Below are 24,822 nucleotides of genomic sequence, written 5' to 3' on the forward strand. Positions count from 1 at the left end.
TGCAGTCACGAAAGCTTTAAATCGAGATGTTCATTAGCCATGACCAATTTACTGCTGGATTAATGAAGGCCTCTCCAAGCCACTTGACCTCTCTCATGGCCCTGCGATGTTCGTAATCCACCCAGCACCTGCCTGCACAAGAACTGATTTAATCGCCCCTCTGTAGATGGCATGTCAATAAATGTAAAAAAATGTAGTTTGACATATATTTCGTTTATTGTGAATTACATCGTGTGGTATAATTGTATTCTAATTCGGATTCATACAGATCCTTTTCCAAGGCGCTTTACATTGCAATGTTAAACTTATAATCTAAGTTATAAATAATCTAAGTTAAACTCATAATCAAAGTTTAACACGATCTAACCCAAAATAAGCTAATTGTCTATCAAAATGGTCGTGAAAGCCGATGCATAAAATAAAATATGTAGTTTACAATATTCCACAGCTAACTCTTTTCTCTCTCACAAACTCCAGAAAAAATAATTATGCCAGAATTCCTCCTCGAGTATTTGGGACATTAATAAATAGACGTGTTCTGGTAAACGTCATTTAAATGTAAATGTGCTAAATAAATGTACGCTTTTGCAGTGATTATCCATATCCTATTGCATGAACAGTAATACAGAACCCTTTGAAACGTTGACGATTATACCATTGTCATCAACAAGCGATATCTCTTGATTTAAAGCTTTCGTGACTGCAGGGATTCCTATTATTGGTTCTTTCGGTAAAGTCACGTAGAAGGGAAATAATAAAATAACAATAACATAAAACAATAAAAATTCTCACGACGTTTCGACTGTATTTTATTGCCGTGGATTTCACATCTGATGATGATTGCTTGTTGTTGCAGTCAAAACGTCGTGAGAATTTTTACTGTTTTATATTTTTATTATTTTATTATTTCCAATAATAATCAATATCTCCTTCACATATCTGTCTGACCACATATACCAAGAAAATCATGGCATACAAAACACATCTTGCATAATTTCAGCAAACATTGTTAACAAATTCGACACTCAAGTATCTACTCATTAATTAGTGAGGTTTACTTGAATCAATGCTGGTTGAACTGCTGCTGATCGTACAGGCATGTTACCCTCCCCCTTACTCGATGTTGTTCCCAATTAGGACGCGAAATTATACATGACCCAAAGTAATCATTAGAAAATATATTCTCGTCAACGATACTGATGATTACTATCATCACCATCATTGTTTCACGAGTTTCATTCAGAAAACATCGAGGTTGTTTTGATTTAAAGCTTTCGTGACTGCAGGGATTCATAATCTTGGTTCTTTCGGTAAAGTTTTGATTATTCTTTCCCTTGTACGTGACTTTACCGAAAGAACCAAGAATATCGAGGTTGTTATTTAACGCATGGCATAGGGCAGTTGACTGCGCACTGCACCAGCAATAAGTTTATTTTTTATTACTTTGGTCAGCGGGGCCAAGCACAATTGCATCTTTGTGTCTCAAGAGGCTGCGTGCCGGTGCTTAACACATCCGGGTTCGATTCCTGGAGAAGTCGGGGTGGGTGGCACTCTCCTATCTCTCTCTCCCTGGGCAAGTTGAAATTCCATCCGCATTCTACCACCTTTTGTACGCATTGTGCAGTCGGGCTAATTTGCGATTGGGTGGGCCCCCCTGCGTATTGGTGGGGCGAAGGGTGGGTAACAGTCACCAGGGCCCCGGCTCGCCCACCACTCGCTCAACACGTCTGGCCAGTCTCCAAAAAAAAATTAAAGAGCTAAATAAAGAAACGCGACTCTCGTTGTCCACACGCAGCGGGGAGGTTGAGGGCATTGTCCTCGTGGTCGGTGGGGTGGCGTGTTGCCGTTCTGCAAGTGCGGCGAATCCATTCGAGTGGAGGCAATCCGCTTCGGCGAGTCTCCAACGATGATCCTCTTCACGACGGGTGAGCCGAGTGAGAGTTGTGTGTCGTGATAGCAAGGAGCTCCCAACATCTTACGCGAAAATGATGAGTTTGTCGAGACTTTGCGGTGAGACACTCGGAGGAGAGGCTTCGAACACCAATTGCGACGTCGTTTTCTCCACGGTCGCCTTTGTTCGAGTGTGTGATGTCTTCTATATACGCCGATGACTCTGTAAACACACCCCCGTTTGTAAAGTGCGAGGTCAAATAACAGCGTCGTGGTTTCGTTTCCACGTTGCGTCCACGCCGGAGGGATAGCAAAAGTGTGGAGCTCGCCTGTGAACAGGACAACCACAAAGAGCTCGGGATTTTCTGGAAGTTTTGGAAAGGGCAGAGACGATGGGCAAAAGCACATGCAGAGCAGAACACACCACGAAGATGAAGTCCGTTTTTCGGATGAGAGGCTTCCACAAGGCGTGGGTGGCAATGTTTGAGTTTTGGTGACCGCAATGGTTTTATTATTCTACTACGACACCGTTGTGCAGACGACGTGAGGCAGCGTCAACATCAAATTCACAAACACCAATTAAGCCCCATCAATGGTTATCGGATGGGAGTGGCGCTAGCAATAATAATAGTTTACCTAATCGCATTCAAATTAAATAACTCCTTGATTTAATAATCTCGTTTAATCGTAATGGGGTTTTTTTTTGTTAGCCCCACTTGTATTTAATAAGTCAAGTTCCCCCCCCACCACCACCAACACACAAACCCAATGAACAATATCGCTTCACACACACGCGCGCATACACAAACCCATGCAATGCGGTAATGCAGAATTAATTGTACGAGGCATTTGGCACAGAAGCAATCGCATGGAGGTTAAGTTATAAATACGCGTGGCCCTCTCCTCGTGCAGCAACTACCACACGAAGCCAGACTAAGTTGGTGGCAGTGTGAGAGACGGAGAGATACGGAGAGATGAAAGGTGAGTTTGTCGCACGCTTTGCCACATTAGTTAGGAGTTCGAATCGAGGCGAGTTGCGTCCAAATGTTTAATTCGCAATCGCCCCCATCCACAAGCGCTGGCCATTGAAGTAAAAACTAAACGGGTGCCACTACCACCATCACCACGACACTTTACAATCTTCGTGCATTTATGATATTACAACACCACGAATGCGTCTGTTTTGCGCGCACTAATATATATTGTACCTCGTGGTTGCTGCAAGTGTGTGGTGGTGTGTGGGGGGGTGGGTGAGCGCCTTAAAACGTCGCATGAATCATCTGTGCGTGGCCAAAGGTTACGGCTTACGGGAGGAGCAAATGTGCGAGACCACTTGATGACTCTAGGTCGGCGATCCATACATGCAGCCCTATATATATAAGTGAAGTGTGTGTGTGTATAACACAGCGGGTAGAGGAACGACGTGGGTTGGTGTGGTCGATAGAGATTCCACGTGAAACGCGTCCGTCCGTCCCCCGGTTGGCGAGGCCACCACCGCTGTCACCACCACGAATTGACGACTGCACGGGCTGTGGGTGATTGTTGTGGGTGCACTGATGAGTCCCCATACGAGTATCCCTCCTCCTCGTCGTGGGAGCTCCGACGAGCACAAGTCCACGGCTTCCTCCTCCTCCGACGGGTCCGCCGCAGGTAACGAGCGTCCTTTTTGTTGTGGGCAACTTATGTGATTTGTTTGTTGGCGAAGGCGACAATTGCTTGCGGATTTGTTTTTCTTCTCTCTTCTTCCGTTGGAGCGATTGATTGATCGTGTATAGCGTATCGGTGGTTTGTTTTTCTTACGCTTTTTGGTGTTTATCATTGTGTTGTTTTATATTAACAAAAAATAGTGACGTTGATTAACTACACACCAGGACAAGCCTCGCAGCATTTCGGGACATTTTTGCATGACGGTCGTTCATTGGGTTCTATTTTGTTTTTGACACGAATGAGTGGTCGTGAGCTTAACGTGGAAGCAACTCGATCAAATGGGGGGGACACTGAACTCTTGTGAAGGGGCGACGCTCAACTTTGTTGATACTCCTACAGCGCCTTGCCAAGATTTTGGTGGTCGTCCAATTCCAGTGGGTAGCAAGGCTCTCTCTGCCCGACGGTGGCATCTGAGATGTGATGAGTTCTTGGCGTGTCCCATTGTGTTGGGTGATTTAGTCGCGGTGTTCAAGTGGCCGATGTGGATAGGAAATGTCGACCGCAGTGTCGTTTACTTTCACCACGATTCCAATGAAGGACAGGGCAGAGGATAGAAAGTTTACACAAGTATCCAGTTGACGAGATCATGGGATTATTATATAAAGTGTCTCATACTTATAATTGGAAGAGTGATTTATATATATATACATACATAGAGAGGCCCAGTCGTTATAGAAGACGAAGCGTACACTTGCCTTGATTATATTATCTGAGAAACTTGTTAACTTATCTATTACTCCAGAAGTAGTCTGTAAGACATACAATTTTCATTGGTATAACCTGTGCAAACATCTAAATATATGTTGATATGCAGTCTCAATGTATGGATACCCCAGATATACAGTACAGTATTGTCTTTGCAAAAATAACAATTTAATATAATATATATCAAATGCCACGGCTGGCTTGTGCAACCCGAACCCAAAGGAAGTTAAATAATTATTCAAATATATACTCCAACATGCATCTATTAAGATGACGTAGAACAAATTCATAAAGATATTCTGAGTTCTCAGGGTAAAATGCATTTTACACGGTACTAAACGTGTCGCATAATATCCTTTGTGGAACGATGCTTCAAATCGTTATTCTTAAAAAATGGTAATAAACACTTTACAAAAGTGTGTACAGACCCCTTAGTTACTTATCACATGTATGTAAATTTCTCATCAAGATCATTCCATCCGAACACAATAATGGTCATCTTATACGCTAACCAAACGCATGGACATAGTGCTTCCATTTGGGTCTTGGTCATGTGCCTTGCAGAATTAGACCCACAAGATGCTCACTTGCTGATTGCATATTCGTCAACTTTGAACAACAGGATAACGCATTTAACAAATGGACAATTTGACGGTACACACCGTCATAAACGCATTGCAACGGGCGTATAATCCGTACTAAAAGGGGGGCTTCATATATTCTTAGATTTTTTCGATAAAGTCACGTAGGTAAAAAAATAAAAATATATTTTTTTAAATTTAATTTAAAATTTTTTACCTACGTGACTTTACCGAAATAACCTAAGACTATATGAATACTTGCAGTCACGAAAGCTTCAAATCTGGGCTTCATATAATTCAATGTTGCACAGCCATGAGAATGTACACACGAGGAAGAAACAAGCCGTTGGTATATGGCTGGGACCGTTGGGACCAACGTGTTGACCAGACGTTCCGTGCTTTAGCGAAGTGAAGCGATGCTGGTGTTCATGTTAAGCAGTGTACGGTTTGTGACTTTAAAAAAAACATTTTATGCTGCACAGTCCTGTACATTGTAGATGTATTCAAATGATACGCGTGTTTATCGAACTAACTGTAACGAAACATAACTGTGAAAGCGTATACAGTCGAGTTATTGTAGGGGAAAATAGTGTGTAATTAACAGTACCGGATATTAAATATGCTTAAATTTAAAAACACAATCAACGGGAGGTAGGAATGCCACAGATTGGAGCAGCTTAGCTCAACGTTTGCTTTATAAAACCGAAAACGAAATGAGAAGCGTGCCTTTAATCCAATTAAATAAGTTCGTGTTATTATAAACGGCCAATGTGACCTCAAGGGACTTGGAAAGGCATGAACAAGGCAATTGTATATTTTTGTGCAATCAGCATCAAATTTGTCTCGAACAACAACAGGCCCACCGCTTTTTAAGTGGCTTAGTTGAGTGCCCACTTAATTAACGTCTAAGAATGTTAACTTGTTTAACGTGGACGGCGTTTTGCTCGTGAGTCACCCACAGTGGCAGGAGTTAAGCGGAGCCCCAGATAGGTTATCGTCTCGGCTTCGGTTCGACTCAATGCCGTAACTAATTCATTGCGCAGTATTTAACGGTAGCCAGACTGATTAAAAATAACACACAATTGTATGTGTGGCGCCGCCCGTGGTGGTGGTCTCCCTTGACCCCGAAGTTTATAACCCCCGTCGTGTGCGCAAGTTGTCGGAAAAGATTAGATGCTGTAGGGTACTCTATTGAGCAATGTGTAGATTGGCGGTCTGTAAGTTTTTACACGTTTTAGGCCAAGATGCACATGGTGTTGACACGCGTTCGAGATGAATTAACAGCCGGCAAGCAAGCGACTTTTGCAAACATTTAAAAGCATATTTCTTGTGTTTTTTGAAACGTAGAAAATTACGTGGTTTGCATTGCGTGACATGACGGGAAATCGTCGTATAGGTGCTGAGCAATACTAGCAGTGTGTGCAGTCGTTGATTGTGTGTGTGACCCGTTTGTGTTCACTTATCAGAAAGCTACAATGAAAAGTTTCGTACTGTACTGTGGTTTATTTCCTGTACTGTACTTTGCATATCTTTTCACAGGCAGGAATATTTTAAGTAGGGGGGGGTAAACAACCCTTCCTAGTGTACACGTTGAGAAATAGGACGTTGATTTGAAATGTCAATTGTTAATAAGTTTTCGTTATCACCCTCGTCTCGTCGACAAAATCGGTGAAATATTTCACTTTAAATATCGGTCAAGAAAATGGTCAGCTTTTGTCCACACATTTTAAAGTGCAAGTCATGTTATTACTTACTTGATTAGCTTCTGCATAATTTCCGTGTGCAATATCCCCATTCCTCCATATCTACATGTATATGTCGAGTTTACCTTCATACATTTTTAAAGATTAACCTTGATAAGGATGCAAAGTTGAACCTCGTTATAAGGGTGTACTGATGCGAATTAAGGTTATTAAACTATACTCTTTGGTTCTTTCGGTAAAGTATAAAATAAATTAAATAATGACGGTCGCTTGTGTTGCGATCGGAACGTCGTGATTTATTTTATTTTCTACCCACGGTGACTTTACCGAAAGAACCAAAGAGTATGGATCCCTGCAGTCACTAAAATTTCAAATCTAGGTTATTAAACTATTAGAGGTTGCGTTGTGTTTATACACAGTTTTTGAACGGATCTACATATCGATAATTTGGATATTTAAAAAAAAAACTTTCAGATTTGAACTCTTCCCCACAATAATAGGAAATAAAGAATGACATTGCCCTGCACTTGACTTATGCCCCTGTGTCCGTTTGAGGGTTCGTCTTACCCAGAGGTCATCAACCTCTGCAAGGGCTTCGTCACTGGCGTTTATCAAGGACCCACAGTGCATTGCCGCTCTTGAAACCTTTCAGTTTAGTTTTTTTATTCTACAGAATTGGGAAAAAAATTGCTGCCCTTGTTATTCGGGGTTTTATCCTTCACAACTCCTTAACACTTAACACAGCCGCTGATCGCCACTCGTTGGCGGTGACGTCACCACGGAGTTTGTGCCAGGCAAAGTGCACTTTGAGGACACGCGAAGTGCCATGCTAAACTTTGTATTTCACCAGATAAGGCACACTAAGCTATACAGCTCTTTTGCAAATGCGACCCGGCCACAATTATAGCTCTACGAAGTGGTTCATCACGTGGAAATGCATTGCAGCCAAATACTCTAAACACGTGATGTTGATTCTAAATGTGGCGATACAAACCGGAGGACCCGGAGAAAAATCCATGCTGTGCCATGCTAGGTGCAGGTCAAGGGGCAGACCCAGGCGCCATGGGTTGACTGAGATGCACCACCATCTGTGCTCATTACTGAGCCAACTTGCTGAATTTTATCTGCCGGGCACTCTGCTTATTGTGAGTGTCGCTTCTCCGTTGATGTTGGAGGGCATCTGCCTCGTAGGCGAGCCCCCTACTACACCCCACCACCCCTCCCCTCCACACCCACCAACCCTCCCCTCCACACCCACCAACCCTCCCCTCCCCTCCTAATCCACCACTCCACATCCACCACTCCTCCCCTCCATCACTCTTCAACCCACCACCCCTTACCTCCACATCTACCACGACTTCCCACCACCCCTCCCCTCCACCACACTCACCACTTCTCCCATTCTCCACCACGAGCCATATCATAGTGACAAAATCAACTCTTAACACCTGCGTCAAATAACACTCGAACAATGAAACATGTATAATGAGCGACCTTAGGGCCGATGACCCTTCTTTATAGCACATACATGAACAAAAAAAAGCATGTCTTTAAATTAATTATTCAAAAAAATCAAAGCATCCCGGCAGTTCTGCTCAGCAGCCTCTCCAGCATCAGCCTCGTGCACGGATCGCGGTCTGTCCGCCAGTAACGTGTTTTCCATCCTCCGCGGTGTACGGGGGATTACAGGCGAAGACGCGGTCCTGCATTAATCCACGAATTGCAGGTTTTGCTCACGACTGGAAAGTGAATAGGTTAATTTCTGCTATGATGAGGGGGGGGGGGGGGAAGCGGTGGCGATATTTAAAAACGTCCAGATGTGTTCATGTGTCCGTTTTATTTTTGCGAAACGCCATACTCGTTGAACACACACCTTTTTGCAAAGATCTTGGCCTATCAATTTAAGCACTGCTTATTTAGTTTCAATTTTAATGACTGTCGAGAGTATAATAGTTTCCTATTGCTGTAGAAATACGTATTACATCGTTATCTCAGTAAAACAAATTGCAGTTAAGCGTAGATTCTGTTTTGAGCTCCATTATTTAAACATCGTACACAGTATTGATTGTTACGTACAAGCACTGTATTTTTCTAATATGTGTTGATGCATCCGAGTACACAGATTCCCATGGCAAGCATTCAGGCTCTGTCTTGATGTCTCCCAGCGGTATATGGATCCATAATACCATGCTGACAAGTACTTTCGAGTATGGAATTATACATTGTACGCTTGTGTTGATTTGGTACGCGTGAAAATGTATTTATTGCTCACTGCAAGATCTGCAGTTTGAAAATATTTACTACGAAGGTTTACAGATGTCTCATTGTTAACCCGTCTAGATAACAAATACAACGTAAGCTTTCATCTTATAAAGAGTCATCTGAAGTTAACTTGGCTTTGTTTAAATCTACTGCTGGATGAAGGACTCCACACGTCATTTCTGGGGGTTGTTTGACCATACTTCACCATACAAGTCAATGCGGTTCGGTTAAGGAGATGCTGAGTGGAGATATGGGACCTGTTATCAATAGCCAGGAATTGAACTCCTCTTACTTGGCTCATAGCGCACCACTTACACCACCAATTCCCCAACAGGAAACACTGAAGCTGTGATACCACATCGACCGTACGTTTTCATGTGTACAGTGCCGCAGCGTATATTCCACGCACAAATTCCACGAATGGGAATGGAGAGAAAAGCGTTGCGTGAATACGTAGAAGCGCGCACAAATAACAATCCGCCGGTGTTGTTTCTGCTCGCGCGTCGTAGACACCGTAGAGATGGAGCTGGAGAACGAGTTCATGGGCCCGTGCATCCCCGAAGAGGAGCCGGAGAGGAAAGAGGTCACCCGGCGTACTGGCGGCGGTCGGCCCAGCATCAGCATCACTGTTGGTGGTGCTCGTCCGAGCATCAGCTTCACCGTCCTGTGTCCGAACCCGCTTGACCTCAGCCAGTCGACTGGTCAGTACTTTTAACGACGCTCGAGCAATTTGTAGCCGCGTTCAGCCGGCACACATTTTGTATTGTTTTTTTGTATTGTTTGTTGTATTCTCACCTGCCCCTACTGGACATCTGTGGAAAAGAGCTTCATAGCTCATCGGATTTCTCCAGGATAAATAAAGATTATGATTTTTAAAAAAATTTATTTTCCCTATGCCATATTACAATCATAGATAGTGTGTGTATATATATGTAACATTATAATGGAAGTTTCACTTTTTATGTTGTGTATTAATGTGATGACGGCACTTTCTGTGGCAGATTTGTGCCAGAATGGCGCCACGTATGTAGACACATTTTTTTTTAGTTGACTACAGATGCTGCCGTGATGTAATGGTTGGCACTCTGGACTTGCACTGCGCAGGTCGCGGATTCGTTTTTCCTGGCCCGACGGTTGAAAGAGTGGAGCATTTTCCTGCCCCACTTCATTCAGTCGAGTTCTTCCATGGAATCTGATGATTTGGTCAATTGTGATCAATTCTCCCAAGTAAATTATTGCATCATGCAAGCCAGCAGTTGGAATTCTCCTCCTGGCCAGTTTACCATGTTTGCTCCTGCATTCAGGCAACATACACAAGGGCAAAGCAGCAAGTGTGCACATGTATGCAACATCGTTTTATGGAATTGTAATGTGATACTGTATATTGTTTGTGTGTATTTATAGAAGCCGAAGATGTATCTCTCCTGTGCACTTCCAGAAAGGTACTGTACCTTCTCATGCACATAATTGGTATGAGTAGTGGTTGCAATATATAGAATAGTACTCCAGTTAAATAAATCCAAATATCAGCTCATTTATAAACACCAATTTTTGGGCATTGGTCGTTGTGTGCGCCTGTGACCCCAGCACTGTGAAAGCAAGAGTTTGTTGATCGCACAAATGATGTGAAAATCAAAATGGGACCTTTTTTTTCCAGTATCAAAGTATGAAAAAATAAGAATAGGTTTTACCCTTTCTGGCAATAAATCAGTTGTTAAGATGTTTACACTGATAAGACTAGGCCCTAAATAAGGCTGTCTCTAGTGTAGACCAATCAGTTTCAAGGACAATCCATATATTAGCAGAGCATGTTTGTTTGCATGTTCACCACAACTACGTGTGGTTAATGCAGACATGATTCCTTGCAAAAGGTTTCTATTTGCTGTTTGAACATCTTAACACCACCTGCTTTGATGTGAAAATCCCTTCCCGCGAGCGTCAAGACTCCGTACCCTGTCTCGCCAGTCGATTGCGGTACGGGGAACGTGGGGCTCCGCCTGTTCCGTCTGTATGGGATCGAGTGTTTCCCCCTCGCGCGCGTGTGTGGGTATTCTCCAGGTCCTCTGGTTTCCTCGCACGTCTAAACACTTGTTAATTGGCCGATAACACCTTCATATATTGAGGACCGCAGAACTTGGGCAATTGTTGGCACCGGCTCACTGCGCCGCTGCCTTCCCCGCACGCCTGTGGTTCTTTGCGCCTCCTTGGAGTCTTCTCTCTCCTCTAGATGTAGCGAATACCGTGTGCATTACAAGTTGTTTGGGTCTATAAATGAAATCAATTGTCACTAGGCATGGTCCATAACCTATATTACTAAAATACCATGCATGCAAAACACAATGCTTCTTCTGTTTGTAAGTACTGCATAAAGACATTGATTGGTTGCCTTGAATCCAGAAGTGTTTTCTCAAGTGAAACGCATTGTAGGTGCAGCTAACAGTCTGCACAACAGCAGGCCTTTACATTACATTATTTAATAACCTAATATGTGAAGTATACGTGTTTTTTGTTTAGTTTGTTTTCTTTCCCCGCACCTCCGATTAGCACGGTTCACTACGTACTGTGCAAAAGAAGTTCGACATACATCCATACATGTTCAGTATCTGTTATATAATTTGCCCATGATTTTCATTAAGTAGTTGTCGGCAATAATCGAGACCATAATGCAATAAGGGATACCTCGGTGTAAGTGGTACCCATTACAGAGAAAATGAAGTATTAATTGAGATGGTTTTACATGTGGGGAGGAGAAATGCAGATTTACATTTGTAAGAGAGTGCAGAACAAGGAGTTAAAAGATAGGGAAGCACTAGGACAGGGGTCGGCAACCAAAATAACAAGAAGAGCCATTTCTTTCCAATTCGGTACAAAATTCAGTATTTCAAGAGCCGCAATGCATCTGAGTACATACTGTACATACGTACACATCGTCAAGAAGCAGCCCGTAAAGAGCCGCATGCGGCTCCGGAGCCGTAGGTTGCCGACCCCTGCACTAGGAAAAGGTGGATAAATGTCGAGTAGGATATCCGGAAATGCGGCGTGGACCTGGGATTGGCGTGGAACGGAAAGCAATTAGGACCAAAAAAATTGAAATTGCACACTAAGAATAAGAAGCAATACGTTCTGTGGAGCGCACCAGAAATCTATCAATTCTACTTGCGTGGCGTGCTCTAATCTAATGCTCGCTACCCAAATGCCTGTGGTCCGCAGAGCGTGAAAATCAAAAACTTTTCGGAAGAAGTCCGCGCAGGTCGGGACGTGGACCGCTTCCTTAGCCAGGCGGCCGTGCTGCTCGATCTTCCGTCGCGATCGTTGGAGTCGACACTGTGCCACATGCTGGAGAGCGTGCTGGAAGATAGCGCGTGCGCCGAGCTCCGCGATGCACACTGCTCCCTCCTCAAGCGAGCGCTTTTCACGGACATGGCCCAGGCTTCTCTTCATGGAACTGGTTGGTGGCTTCTGTTTGTGTTGGAATTGAATGCTGCCTGGAGGAAAATGCCCAAGTGGCTTGCTTGTCAGCTGTGCAATAAATGAACACGTGGTTGAGTTGAAATGGTCTGCTGCTATTTGGTCTCCACTTCATCAACGTACATTGCAATTGGACGCATGTTGTGCAGTGCTTTGACGTTGATTTCGCAGCTGCAATATAAATTACATTCATATTTTAGAATTTTCTAACAATGTAAAAAAAACAAAGGAATTCTCAAATTGCCTAGAATTAGTACTCGAAATTGAACTTAAATATTCGGTCCTGTGACTTAAGTTTGTTTATAAACGGTGCGCATCTACAAGAATGTAGATCTAAGGAAAGATGTTTAGGTAGTGAACATCACATTGACAATCTGGTTAAAACGTGCAGCTTCAAACTTGGTTTCTTGTACAAATGTCCAGGACGTTATTAATCTCCCGTTGTTTTTATGCTTTTGCAGAGCTAATGTAGAATAGTCCAGCAAGATATCTGCTCTCTTGCCTAATTTGGTGAATATAATTGCAACATGTATGGCAAGTTAGTTTTTATCCATAAGGTTTACGAGACTAATGGCCTCTCTTTCTGAACATAACCTGATTTATGCAACTTGCTCCAAAGTTCTCAGATCAAGGAATATATCTCTCCCCCTCTCGAGACCGCCTTTGTCAAGTTTTTCTTGGGTCCCAGAAGTTATTTTACCGAGCACCGTCAGATTGTAACCGGTTAGAGTCCTAATACGACGGAATCAATTCTCGTGTTTAAATTACCATTGCTAAGCATATTATTACACCTTTTTAAGATGTATCCACCCTTAACTTGCGTACGCACACTTAATTTTAAAGCAATATTTTACTTTTAAATATAATAACACGGTAATATCTGATACGATTATTTCGTTATGTTTACAATGTCTGAATTAAACCTTAATTTGGTGCACATTAGTCATTGGTTATCTATGCTCGTGTTGTAACGTTTACCCGGATAAAATGTATCAATGTCACATTACCAGAATCCCCTTGTATATTAATCTCAACGTTTTATCTTGGAAATTGAATTAAGAAAAGATGTCACCATCGATTTTTACCACATGACCATAGCTAATTCCCCCACTTTTTTATCAAGACCGATTACATTCATAAATTAGTAGTAGTACGTTGTACACACGTATTCATGTTGAACTTCTTTTGCACCGTACGTAGCCAACCGCGCCAAACGGAGGTGCGGGGATGCCCATATCTGTACTGTACATACTAAAGTGGTGTTGGTTTCGTTTCGGTGATGCTCAAGAGTAGTGCCAACAGAAGTAGGTCTGACGGTTACCTGATACTCTTAGGAGTTGTGTAATGAGTGAAACAAAATATGAGCATGTGAATTGAAGTAGCCTCTGCCTTTTCGATGCAGAGAAGGATGTTAACATTAAAAAATATATATTTCACATTGTGGTGCAATCACCCCAAATGAGCCGTAGTGAATACATAAAACAAACTTCTACTGTAATTGTCATCAACTTGAAATGTGTCGTCGAAAGATGGATAATGTGTGTTTTACAAAACATATTACGAAGGCTCTTGAAAGATAATCGCAGCATTTTTCAGGGTTTATTTTGGGTGTGTCATCTCGATTTGGCATAACGTTTTCACGTTGTATACTTTCGTTTTCATAAATGTGATCCTATACCACGGTTAATGCACTTAATACAGTCCCCAATTAAATTCTTTAGTAACCTATATTTTTTATTAAGTACACTGGTTATCTTTTTAATGAGCCATGAAAGCATTTTTACACATGCAAGTGCAGGGGATGTTGACATTTGGCATATATTTATCAATAATATGCATATGTAAGGGATAATGAGTAAGCACTGCTTGCAGGTTATTTTCATGCCACAGATTAAAATCAAATCACGTGTGCAGGTTTTTTTTTAGTTGTGCTGCGTCGCTGCTTTTCGATGTGCGTTCACGTTTCACCGCTTGATGTTCTGCATGATGTCTGACATTTCGCTTAATGTGGTGGGAGCTTCTTCAGCGACCTGAAGAACTGGTAATTGGGAGCTTCTTCGAGAAATGGTGAACTGAAATCCCCAGCCCTTGGAGCGAAACGTCTGACGGTTAACATAGTTGGCTATGTACAGGGTGAAAAAAGTCCAATATGCATACAGTGCCGAACAACACGCGGTACAACCCTGAAATGCATCAGAGGACCAAAATACAACTTAACGAGTGTTGTGGTGTTAACGTTGTGATGTTCTGTGTGTGTGACTATTCCTGCACAGTGCACCTGCTCTCTGAGACAATCCAGGCTGTAACGGTCAACCCATCGGGCCTTCACTACCAGCAGTCGTGGCTCTGCGTGCTGTGAGTCGGGGAGCAGGCACAACACGAGACAGCGCTGCTTATCACGAGAGAATAGACTCGCAACATCTGCCTCTGCTGGCCATATCTTCAACAGCTCGTACCAACCCAGCCCCGCTCCTGATATGCAGCCTCCCAGCCTTCAGCATTTAGCAACCTTGGAGGGTTTCGGGGAATTCAAATTCCTCCCTTATCTCCCGATTCGGACACGTTTAACCAAAATTCTTCGCTTGACACCTCTTCTGTCTTGGAGGAAGCCAATGTTCCCTATGAATTTGTTTGCCCCCCTCTCCGCAAATGGGGGGCGGGGGGGGTTGCCACAGACGATCCAAACAACCATCGCCCCCATTTCACTCCTTTCCCCTCTCATCAACATGTTTTGAGAGGTTATTTACTCGCAGTGCAAATCATCCACTACGTCCGATCAAACAATCCGCTGCATACCAAACAATTTTGGCTTTCGTGAAAAATTACAGCGTGACTTTGGCGGTGTGCTCTGCCCTCGACTTTGGCTCCAGCAGTCTTGATGATGAGCAGCGTGGGCCATCATTCTCTTCCTGGGCCTCTCTAAAGCTGTTCATACTGTATACCACGGCATCCTAACTCGGTAGATTGGCCTGCTTCAACTTCTCCAACCTGGCAATAATCTTTGGTCTCTTGTTACGTCTATCTAACCATTTTCAGCTTGTTTCTGTGGACAACATTTCATCTGATAAAACTGCCGTCGCGTGAAGGGTGTTTCACCTCGAGGCAATGTCCTGGGCCCCACTTTGTTCTGACTCTGTGTCAACGCCCTAAGAAAATTTCTGATCCACTCGGATATAAACCTTTGCACGATCATTGATGCCAACTCCAACAGGGTTTTTGAATCCCTGTCATTAGAGTTGGCCGTCCTTTAGACTTGTCCGCAACGCAAATAAAACGAAATGAATGTTGTTTTGGAGTCGACGCACACCTGCCCCCCCTTTCTCCACTTTAAATTGTCTTTGCACTCTCAGCAAAATATTTTTTTTTACAATTTAATATATATGGATGTTATCCTTGATTACGAAATCTCTTTTCAGGCTCGTATAGAACATATTTTTAAGAAAAATAAAAAAAATATTTCTCTCCAGAAACAACCATTTGATATTCCGCTCTGTCTCTGACTGGACATTGTCAAAGCTACCATTCTCTGTGTTTGACTCCTGTGAAGTAATCTACAGACCGGCCTCAGAGACCGTCCTGAAACGCTTGTTCCACCTGTGCCATCCTCAAAAAAAAATACTCCCCAAGATACAAATCCGTTAATAATTACCTCCGTGACTGCATTTCACTCCGGGCCTTGTCACTCTGCCTTAACTGCCTCTCGACTTCTGCTGAGTGTACCCAGAGTGAGTCCGAACACCGGTGGGGGAAAATTTTTAATTTCACGCTGCCGCCCCTCACTTTAGGAACGAGCTCACTCCGCAGTTTCGGCACCAACTCCTCCCCCGGCCCATTTTAAATCCCTCCCGTGATGTAATACGTCCCTGTTCCTCCACATGTGGTGAGCGAAGGGCGCGCGAGTCGGTGTTGCATTTCTGATGCGCTCTACGTCCCCTGCACACGCGGTTAACGGAGGTTGGCGCGGCTTGGTGCTTCGGTGTTGATGTGCATCGCCTGACGTGTTACTTCAGAATCAGAAAACTTATTTAGACTTGAGTGGCGCATAACTTGAATGCGGTTCTTCTTCAATGTGTTTGCTCCTCGTTGTCTGCATCGTTATGATGTATTCTCTCCTGTAACTTTATTTGTTTTTACAAAGGTTCTCCGCGGGTCATTCTTGTGAAACGGCTCGAGGCTGAATGTTTCTTGCCCTTGTGAACAAATGCAAACAAGTCAAAATCGAATATGGTATATATGTGCACAGTACTGTATATATCATTGCATGCTCACGGGGGCAGCCTGTGCTATGGATGGGGGTGATGTGATACACCTGACACCATTCACCAACAATCAACACACCTGGCCCTCACCAATTTTTGGAGTATAACACATTCCTGCGGAGGGAGTTGGTAGGAACGTTGGGTTGTTCGGTCAGTGGCCAGGGTCAACGGCGGCGTGGTGTATTCCGCAAATATGCCCGCCTGTGAGGGCGGGCACAAGCCGGCGTGAGTAGGTTAAACGTTGAGTTTTATAAGGGCACCACGGGGTGACCAGCCCCCCCACCCAGCCCCTCCCCGCCCTCCCCACCCAGCCCCACCCCTCCCTTTTTTGGATGCACGACGGACGGACGGACACAATAATCCCCTGTGGGCTGGTGTAACCAGGAGGTTCCTACCAGTGATTTTGAAATGGGGCTGTGGGGCTAACATTATACACCACGCTATCGTAAACGATTGAGTGGACAAGCATTTCTATGACTACCAAACTGAATGATCATATTCGTAGTAGAAAAAAAGTATATTGGCACTGTTCACATAACCTGCCTAACACGAACATTCTACGGACACCTCGTTTATTTGAATTTGGTAGAGAGGTCCAGGAGGGGTTCTTTGGACAAAAACACATACCTATAAATGGACAGATTAGCTGCTCGTTATGCATTATAGGAATACTATATACATATACAACATGGTTATTAGCCTTGAGGAAGCCTCTTATCCTAGTTCACTGCGTTCCGCTCTTGCCATGCTGCGGTGAATGTCGACATGTCTCTTTTTGCGTGCGTGCGCGCTTTCGCGCACAGTTTTAACAACGAGGCACAAGGTTAATGTGGAGAACTGCTGGTGGACTAATTTAGCAGTTATTTGGTCGAGCACACGGCATTAATTTTCCGGCCTGCCACGGATGTGAAGTCGCCCAAATAGGTGTACGCCAAGGCCCTGTTAGGCCTCCTGAAGTTACTGTGGCCTCAAAAAAAAAACTTGCACATTTCCCTGAAGCCTCAGGAGTCTGGTCAACAAAGCCCGCTGCCATTATTCTCATAACACAAGACTGAACGGGTCGCCCCCGTGTGTGCGATCTTGACGGGCGGGAATTTTTGCGCTTCTGCTTTTTGAAGGTGCACAGAGATGACGCTGCAGCACCGGGAAGTGTGCATCGCTCGACTGGAAAGGGCACAGAACTGGGGAGAGAACTGCTGTGAAGTGCGCTTTGTTATCCTGGTTCTTGCCCCACCAAAGTCGGTAGGTTGGCCACATCAATTTTTTTTTTTTACACCAGACTATGGCCTTGTTGTCGAATCGCATGCAATGTTTATAGTGGATATAAATTCTACCAGTTGTTAAGTTACTCATGCTTTTTGTCGTCTTCTTCTCTATGGTGTTTTGCTTTCTTACTGTGAAGCCAGGGGTTTGTTTGTTCTGCAGTAATCTGAAAAAAACAGGATTGCGCTGCTCAATACAAAATAAACCCTGGACAAATTGAATTAATCCATTTCGCCCTGTATCCATTAGTTGCGTGCAGCTGCGCGCGCGTGCGCGTGTGTATTCAGCAGCAGGCTTTATGAAACATGAGAGCTGTTGTCTAGGAGCTTCGGAGGATGTCTTTTTCGTCGACGCTTGGTTTTGAGCTCACCGTCGTGAATCTGCCATCTTAGTTTAGTAAACTTTGCACAGAAATTCGGCAGTTCTCTCCGAATGCGTCGGCGAATGTACGCGTGACGGTTTCACAAAAGCCCTGTGGCCTGTAATTGTGTTGTCGCGTATGCACGAAGTGCACATTTTTATTTGCGGCTGTCTGAATGCAGAAAAGCACCAAGACGGCGACTGAGGTGGGCCGCACTTTCGCAACCATCTTCGTGGACATTGGGTTCCGTCAGCGACTTATTGAGGCTCGCTCGCCCGAAGAGTTCAAGCACGCCCTCCTTCTCCGGCGACACGACCTCACGGCGCAGCACGAGGAGGGAGACTCCAGGATTCCCACGCCCGTGCTTGAGCGACCCAAAGCAACCTTGCAGTCGGATCAGCCCGATGGCAGCCCATCTCTCCAGGAACAAGAGGATTCCAGCAAGTCCTCGGTAAGGTGACCGAGGAAGCTACCCGCGTAACGCAGTGACCATCTTTGTTCGGTGGTGAGCCAAGAGTGTTAGTGGTGTAGTGTATATAGCATCTGAAAGCGCATCACGTGCTTTCGGAAGCTAATAACACGGTTGGCTACGTACGGTGCGAAAGAAGTTTAACATACTTGCAAACAAAGGAAGGTGCAAGCCAACAAAATATATATTGTAAACGTTTTCCCTATATGCCTGACCAAATATTTGAATCGCCGGTAATGAGAAGAGAAAAAAACTTTCAAAGTTACGCTCCAATATGCCATCGTTGTGTGACCTTGTGATGTCACTTCATTGATGTTCTGAAAATGTATGGGAGTGATATTGCAGTGATGTCACTCGAGTGCTTTAATGATTATAACTTTCAAGGTTCTTTTTGTCTACGAACAAAGCTTTCGGGCTCACTTTGGACTACTCGGGGGACATGGGAGGTACCAATGCACATAATTTGTGCTTTTTGGGTTGTATTTCCCTTTAATTTCTTCAGGTCGGTGCACATGCTCATTATGCCAACCTAGGTCTGCGTGTAAATATTCTTATAGGAATTGCACAAACCTGCTGATGGAATGACGAGTGAGAGGATGGTTGATTTGTCACCTCCTGAATCTTGAAGTTGATCGTACCAACGACGGAGGAACGACAGTCGTCCGTAGAAGACATATAATATGTATTTTTTGGCATGTTGGGGAGAGAACGATTAATGTGATCGCTTTGGGTGGGGGAAATCTTAATGACATTGAAAAGCCCATTTCGGTGAATCAGCAGTTAATTACTTTAACCCAAAGATGGCAGCAGCACCACTGCAAGTCTCCAACAACGGCACGTTACGTTGTGAAACTTGCCACTTTTCCTTTCCGGATGTGAGAAAAAAGTGTTAAACCAAGTGCACATTTATCATTTGGCGCCTGTTAAAGTGGCTTTAATTGGACAAACTTGCTCCCAGACATGAGCAAGTTTTCGGTGCGATCGTCTGTCCACTTGTGTGCTGTTTCGGCTACTTTTTTGTCGTCTGGTGCCATCCTTGCTCTCTTGCGCCCCTTGTGGTTTTTTGATCCCATGAGCTACTCAGCAGTCAACCCACACGGTTTAGCCGTATTCTCTCGTACAGGGGAATTGAGTTTTCAGGTCCATACGGCGTACAGCCGTTTCAATACGGGCAAAAAAAGTCTATTTGTTTGTTTCTCCCTTGCGATGGGACATTGTAGGATGGACGTTGAGATTTATAAGGGGAACAGGGTGACAAATATGGTCTGAATTGGTCTAATAAGGTTAGGCACTGATCAGGGGTTGACAGTCATGTTACTCACACGGCCAGACGGCAACCATTCATTGCGACTTCAGAACATTGCTTGGCATGTAAATGCGTCACGCGATCACACATCAGTTTCCCTACACGCATACTTGAACAACGCTGCAACATTTGTATGAGCAGCGGTAATGCGGGTCGTGAAATCCTGCGTCCAAGCTACTGGTAAGGGTGACTACATCTCACGTGGCGCTGAACCAAAGTTACACGCGTTCCAGCACACACACAAGGATGCAAATATGCAAATGTTCTCGCAACCGCAGAGAGGTTCAATGTTGATATGCAGGGTGATCCATGCATAATAAGGTACACACTGATAAGGGGTCGACAGGTATGGCTACTTCCAGCCCATGCATACGATTCGAGTTACTTCCTTGCCACAGGCCAAGCTAGGAGCCATATTTGATCCATATACGCGATGTTCTTACCCCTCCCCCACTCCATAATACTCACAAGAGTGAGTGTGTGGTGCGTTAACAAAAAAAGTCCACATGTTGCTCGTTCCAATGTTAATTATCAACATGCTATGCCTTGCAATGGCTGTTTACAGGGTGGAGAGGCGTTTCCAATTCCTGGTCATGCATGGCAGTGCGGTGTTATATTAATGTTATTTATTGGGATTATGCCACCTGGCAGAGATGAAGACTGTTGGTGAATAAATGCTGCACAAAACCTAATTTACTTGTATATCTATCCCAGACCATTCTCCAAAATTAAAATATAATTTCTGTTTGCCTTAGTGTGATTTTTCACGTAGAAACAAATATAAATGTGGTTTTCTTTGCAAAACTGCATATGATCATCTGTGTTTTAGTACGTTTGATTTCCCAATGCTGTTTTTGGTTGGGTTGAAGGTTTGTTGGCAGACAGCTGTGAAAAAACATGTCAAAGTTAATGCAACATTATGAAAAGTGTGTTCATAAAATAAATATACAATTTGGACGAATGTTTTAGCAAACGGCCATTAGATAAAATAAGGAAATGTTGATGGTAGCAAACAATCTTTATGCACCATTTGGCGTCCCAGTTCGCTTTAACTCTGGCACTGACTTAGATGTCGGAGACGCAATATAAGTTTGTGCTTGATGTATGTTCAACTTCTTTCGCACCCTACGCAGCCACCCATGCTAATCGGAGGTGTGGGGGAAGGACAACAAACTAACGTGTACCACGTGTCCTTTCCGTGTGTGCACAGACTGAGAGGAGTATTGTGTGCACTATTCCTGGAATGGGGATTTGGGAAGACATCCGTCGCAGGCTGCCATACTACTCCTCAGACTTCACGGACGGTGAGTTTCCCAGGTCACCGCCCCGGTGAGCCTGGGTAGGGATTCGTACTAGAGCGCAAGCTCTCCTCTCTCTTAATCTGCACACCCCCCGTTAAACGTGGCCAGAATCTCTCTGCGGACATTCCTATTATCCGCAGACAGATTGCTGCTGTTATAAGGTAATCCTGTTATCCGTAATAGAGGTTTTTTTGGCTTGGGTCCGCCATGCGCAAAAATTGCCGTTGCCGGAAACTTTTGTTCCCGTGGCTTTTGAATGGATGGGAGTGGCACAAACAAATCCTCTTCTTACTCGGCGTTCATCCGCAGCCTTCCACCATGAATAATAACGACTACTTATTTATCGCCGTAACATGGCCTGCAATTACACGGGCGCAATAATGGTGGTGATGGAGTTGATGGCAATGGGTTGATACTGATGGAGTGATAGATGATTGATGGTTATGCCATTGATGTGCAGTCTTGCTGCACTCTGAAAAACTTAGCTCGAGCTCGCTGTCGTGCCGTGCGTGGACTAAGTCCCCAGCGGTTCGGTTTGTGTAGCATTTGGCGATGAAGAAAATGTTCCGAGGATGAAAACTGCTGTGATGGAGGGATTAGATCAGTTAACGGGAACGAGATAGATTTTTAGCATTGCAAAGTCTGAGGGACTGACAGCATTGGGGGGGGAATCTTCGTCAAATAGTGGATTGATAATTGATGATAATGATGATGGTGATGCTTTTGGTAATGATGGTGATGGTGATGATGCTAATGCTAGTGCTGGGGGTGATGATGCTAGTGGTCGAGGTGACGATGACGAGTGATTATAGCATGGCACAATAAGCTCGAGCAGCAAGTCTTTATCCATGATTGCCCACATGGACGCGGAGTTTTCTGCAGAATAATGCCGTTAATCAGATTGGCAAACCACCCTCGAGAAAGCCTCGCCGAGCTGGACGCTTTCATGAGGGTTCTGCATTGCGATGTTTGGCCATTTCCATTTGTGAGTATTTCGCTTTGTAAGAGAGAGCCAATTACCTGGAGAAAATCCGTTTCCATAGCCGGGGACATTGCTCAAAGCGTGGGTGGCACCACTATTTTCAAAATGTATTTAACAGGGTTTTCAAACCATAAAACATGCGCATTCATACAATTCAATTAATTCCTCCTACCCCCGTCCACCGCCTCTATTGCCGTCATGGAGTTTTAGTGCCAAATAGAAGGCCAACAGCCCCCTGCTCCCCATGGTGCACTGCCATGACTGAAAAGGTCCGCACTGGCTCATGAACACATTGGCTTTATTGCCATCTGTGAGCCATCAAGAAATTGCCTCAAGTGCTGGCGGACAGGTATGCACTATAGTCGAGGGGTGGGTTTTTTTTGGGTTGGATCGCGTAAATATAAATGTGTCGTTAAGCCCGCCCACCACCCGACGGCCAATCAGGTTTGTCACTTAAACAAAACTTACCGGGTGAGTTACTAGTTCAGCACATCGGTGTGTTGGAGAGTAAACCCACAACATTTACAATTCGAGTACCGTGTCGTTTCGCCGGTAATTACAACCAGCATCGTCAGGCGACAGCAGAATTGTGGAGAAATCCACCATCTTGCCTTTGAGCACATTTTATAAATTTTACTCGATGATAGAGACGTGCGAGAAAATTCTGTTTTTTTTTAAGTTACGGATCACGCCGCTATTGTGCAGGGATGAGATGATGGAAAATGTGACGTTTAAAAAAAAAACCCCACTAACCTTGCCCGTCACATGTTCTCTTCATGGGAGAATTCGTGCATCTGCAAAAATTTTCTCTGAGCCAGGTCTGTAGATTATGGCCACGGTGTTAGGCAGCACTGCAGCCATGGGATTTCTGGTTTTGCAAAGAAGCTCGGTGCAACTATTGCGATGACACCATTCGTTATGGATCTCGCAGCTGCAGGGACAATTGGTGAAGTGGGATGGAATTGGTACGATGATGTCACGTCGCATGTAGACACAAATGAAAGTAATCCTGGGCATTGCGCCGTTATATTTTTTTTCTCCGTATAGTGCGGTTCCAGCTTCGGGCTAATGATGAGCCGGCTAACTAATGGGTGAGGTCTAATAGGTCTTTCCATGCTTTAGCCCTATGCCGGTGCATCATGTTGAGGTGTCAAACGACTCTGTTTGCTCTGTATGTAAAACAAAACAAAATCTCAGGTGTAAATGCATTCGAATGAAGAATATACTTTGAACGCACGAGGTAGTACAGTTTATAAACCTTGCAAACCTTGTATTTGACAGGGATTCTTAGAAACCGGTGCATTGGAAAGTACATCATCGCCATGATTTTCCTGTACTTCGCCTGCCTGCTACCCTCCATCGCGTTCGGATCGCTCAACGACATCAACACGAGAGGAGCGATCGGTAGGCCGCATCGCCGTGCTGGCGAGCAACGGGGAGCGAGAGAGGCAGTATTGTGTGCACGTGTAAAACATGAATAATCTATCGCCGCATCTTGGCAGGTTTGCACGGTAATCGAACGAAGATGGTCACTGCATCGCGCACTGGCGCCATGCACTTTTACATCATCTAGATTAAAAACTAGTTTTTTTAGAATAGCTTTTTGTGTTTGGTTTTGTTGTTCGTCCCCCATACCTCCAATTTGCACGGGTTGGCTACGTACTGTGTGTAATACGTTTTATCCGTACATACATGTTTCAGGCTTTTCAATTACAAAAAAACTGGTTTGGTATTATGGTGTATGGGTACAAAATAATTCTGTAATAATTTATTTGGAGGACGTGTTAAAAAATTCTACAAATCTGCAGATTAAATTGTACAGTGAACGTTTATATTACAGTCGTGAATAATGTATTAGATCAGCATGCATTTATGCAGCGCAATATGAAGAGGCAAATACTTGTTGGTAATACTTGCCGAGGTTTGCTATTGTAGCATTAATTTGTCATCTGGATGTAAAATCGAAGGGGTTGATGTAACAGATATCTCTATGGAACCACTTGGGGATTGACACCTTATTCCACTACCGTATTCTCCAGACCACAAGCATAAGTACGTAGTACATCTTCTCCAGTGTTTGTGTGTGTGTGTGACCATATTAGTGTGGAGCTGTGGGGCAACGGTTAGTGCACTGCGCTACCAACCCGGCGACCTCAAACAACCAATAACAGTGGCGAAAATTGGACCGGTCCTAGGCCTCCCGTAGGCCGACTCGACCTCAAATAAGTGCTTGGTGCGGTGTGTAAACATCGCCACTAGGGGGAGACGAAGATAGACGAGCGTGGTTCTGGCCACCCACCCACCTCCTCGTGTGGCGAGCCGGCCTTCAAAATTGCTCCCTGAAAACACTTGCCCCAACAGTCTGTTGAGGCCATACGAGAGGGATATTTGTCTTTGACCAGATTAGCTGAACTCCATTGGCACAATTGGGGGTGCATCGTACATTCCGGAGCGACTTTTAAACTGGACGGCACGGTGGTTCCCTATTTCAGCACATTCATTTGATGAGGTTTTGCCCACTGCACCTATTATCCATGGCCAACACCATCTCAGCGTGCCCTTTTC

General features: G+C 44.3%; 1 protein-coding gene across 3 annotated transcripts in view; it reads left to right on the top strand.

Moving 5' to 3' along the window:
* The first annotated feature begins 1,814 nt into the window (after positions 1 to 1,814).
* The window catches only part of SLC4A11 (solute carrier family 4 member 11), a 39,018-nt gene continuing 16,010 nt past the window's right edge, over positions 1,815 to 24,822 (top strand). For 2 of the 3 annotated variants that reach the window (XM_078861235.1, XM_078861238.1), the window contains exons 1-9: positions 1,815 to 1,925; positions 9,358 to 9,549; positions 10,253 to 10,290; positions 12,059 to 12,296; positions 14,590 to 14,671; positions 17,694 to 17,817; positions 18,381 to 18,650; positions 21,185 to 21,278; positions 23,539 to 23,661. In XM_078861235.1, coding sequence (XP_078717361.1) covers positions 1,907 to 1,925; positions 9,358 to 9,549; positions 10,253 to 10,290; positions 12,059 to 12,296; positions 14,590 to 14,671; positions 17,694 to 17,817; positions 18,381 to 18,650; positions 21,185 to 21,278; positions 23,539 to 23,661 — 1,180 coding nt within the window. In that variant the 5' untranslated portion in view covers positions 1,815 to 1,906. Of the gene's footprint in view, positions 1,926 to 2,811; positions 2,872 to 9,357; positions 9,550 to 10,252; positions 10,291 to 12,058; positions 12,297 to 14,589; positions 14,672 to 17,693; positions 17,818 to 18,380; positions 18,651 to 21,184; positions 21,279 to 23,538; positions 23,662 to 24,822 lie in introns of those variants that run through there. The other variant, XM_078861236.1, reaches the window with a different exon arrangement.

Source organism: Lampetra fluviatilis, chromosome 12, assembly GCF_964198595.1.
Source record: "Lampetra fluviatilis chromosome 12, kcLamFluv1.1, whole genome shotgun sequence".
Lineage (NCBI taxonomy): Eukaryota > Metazoa > Chordata > Hyperoartia > Petromyzontiformes > Petromyzontidae > Lampetra > Lampetra fluviatilis.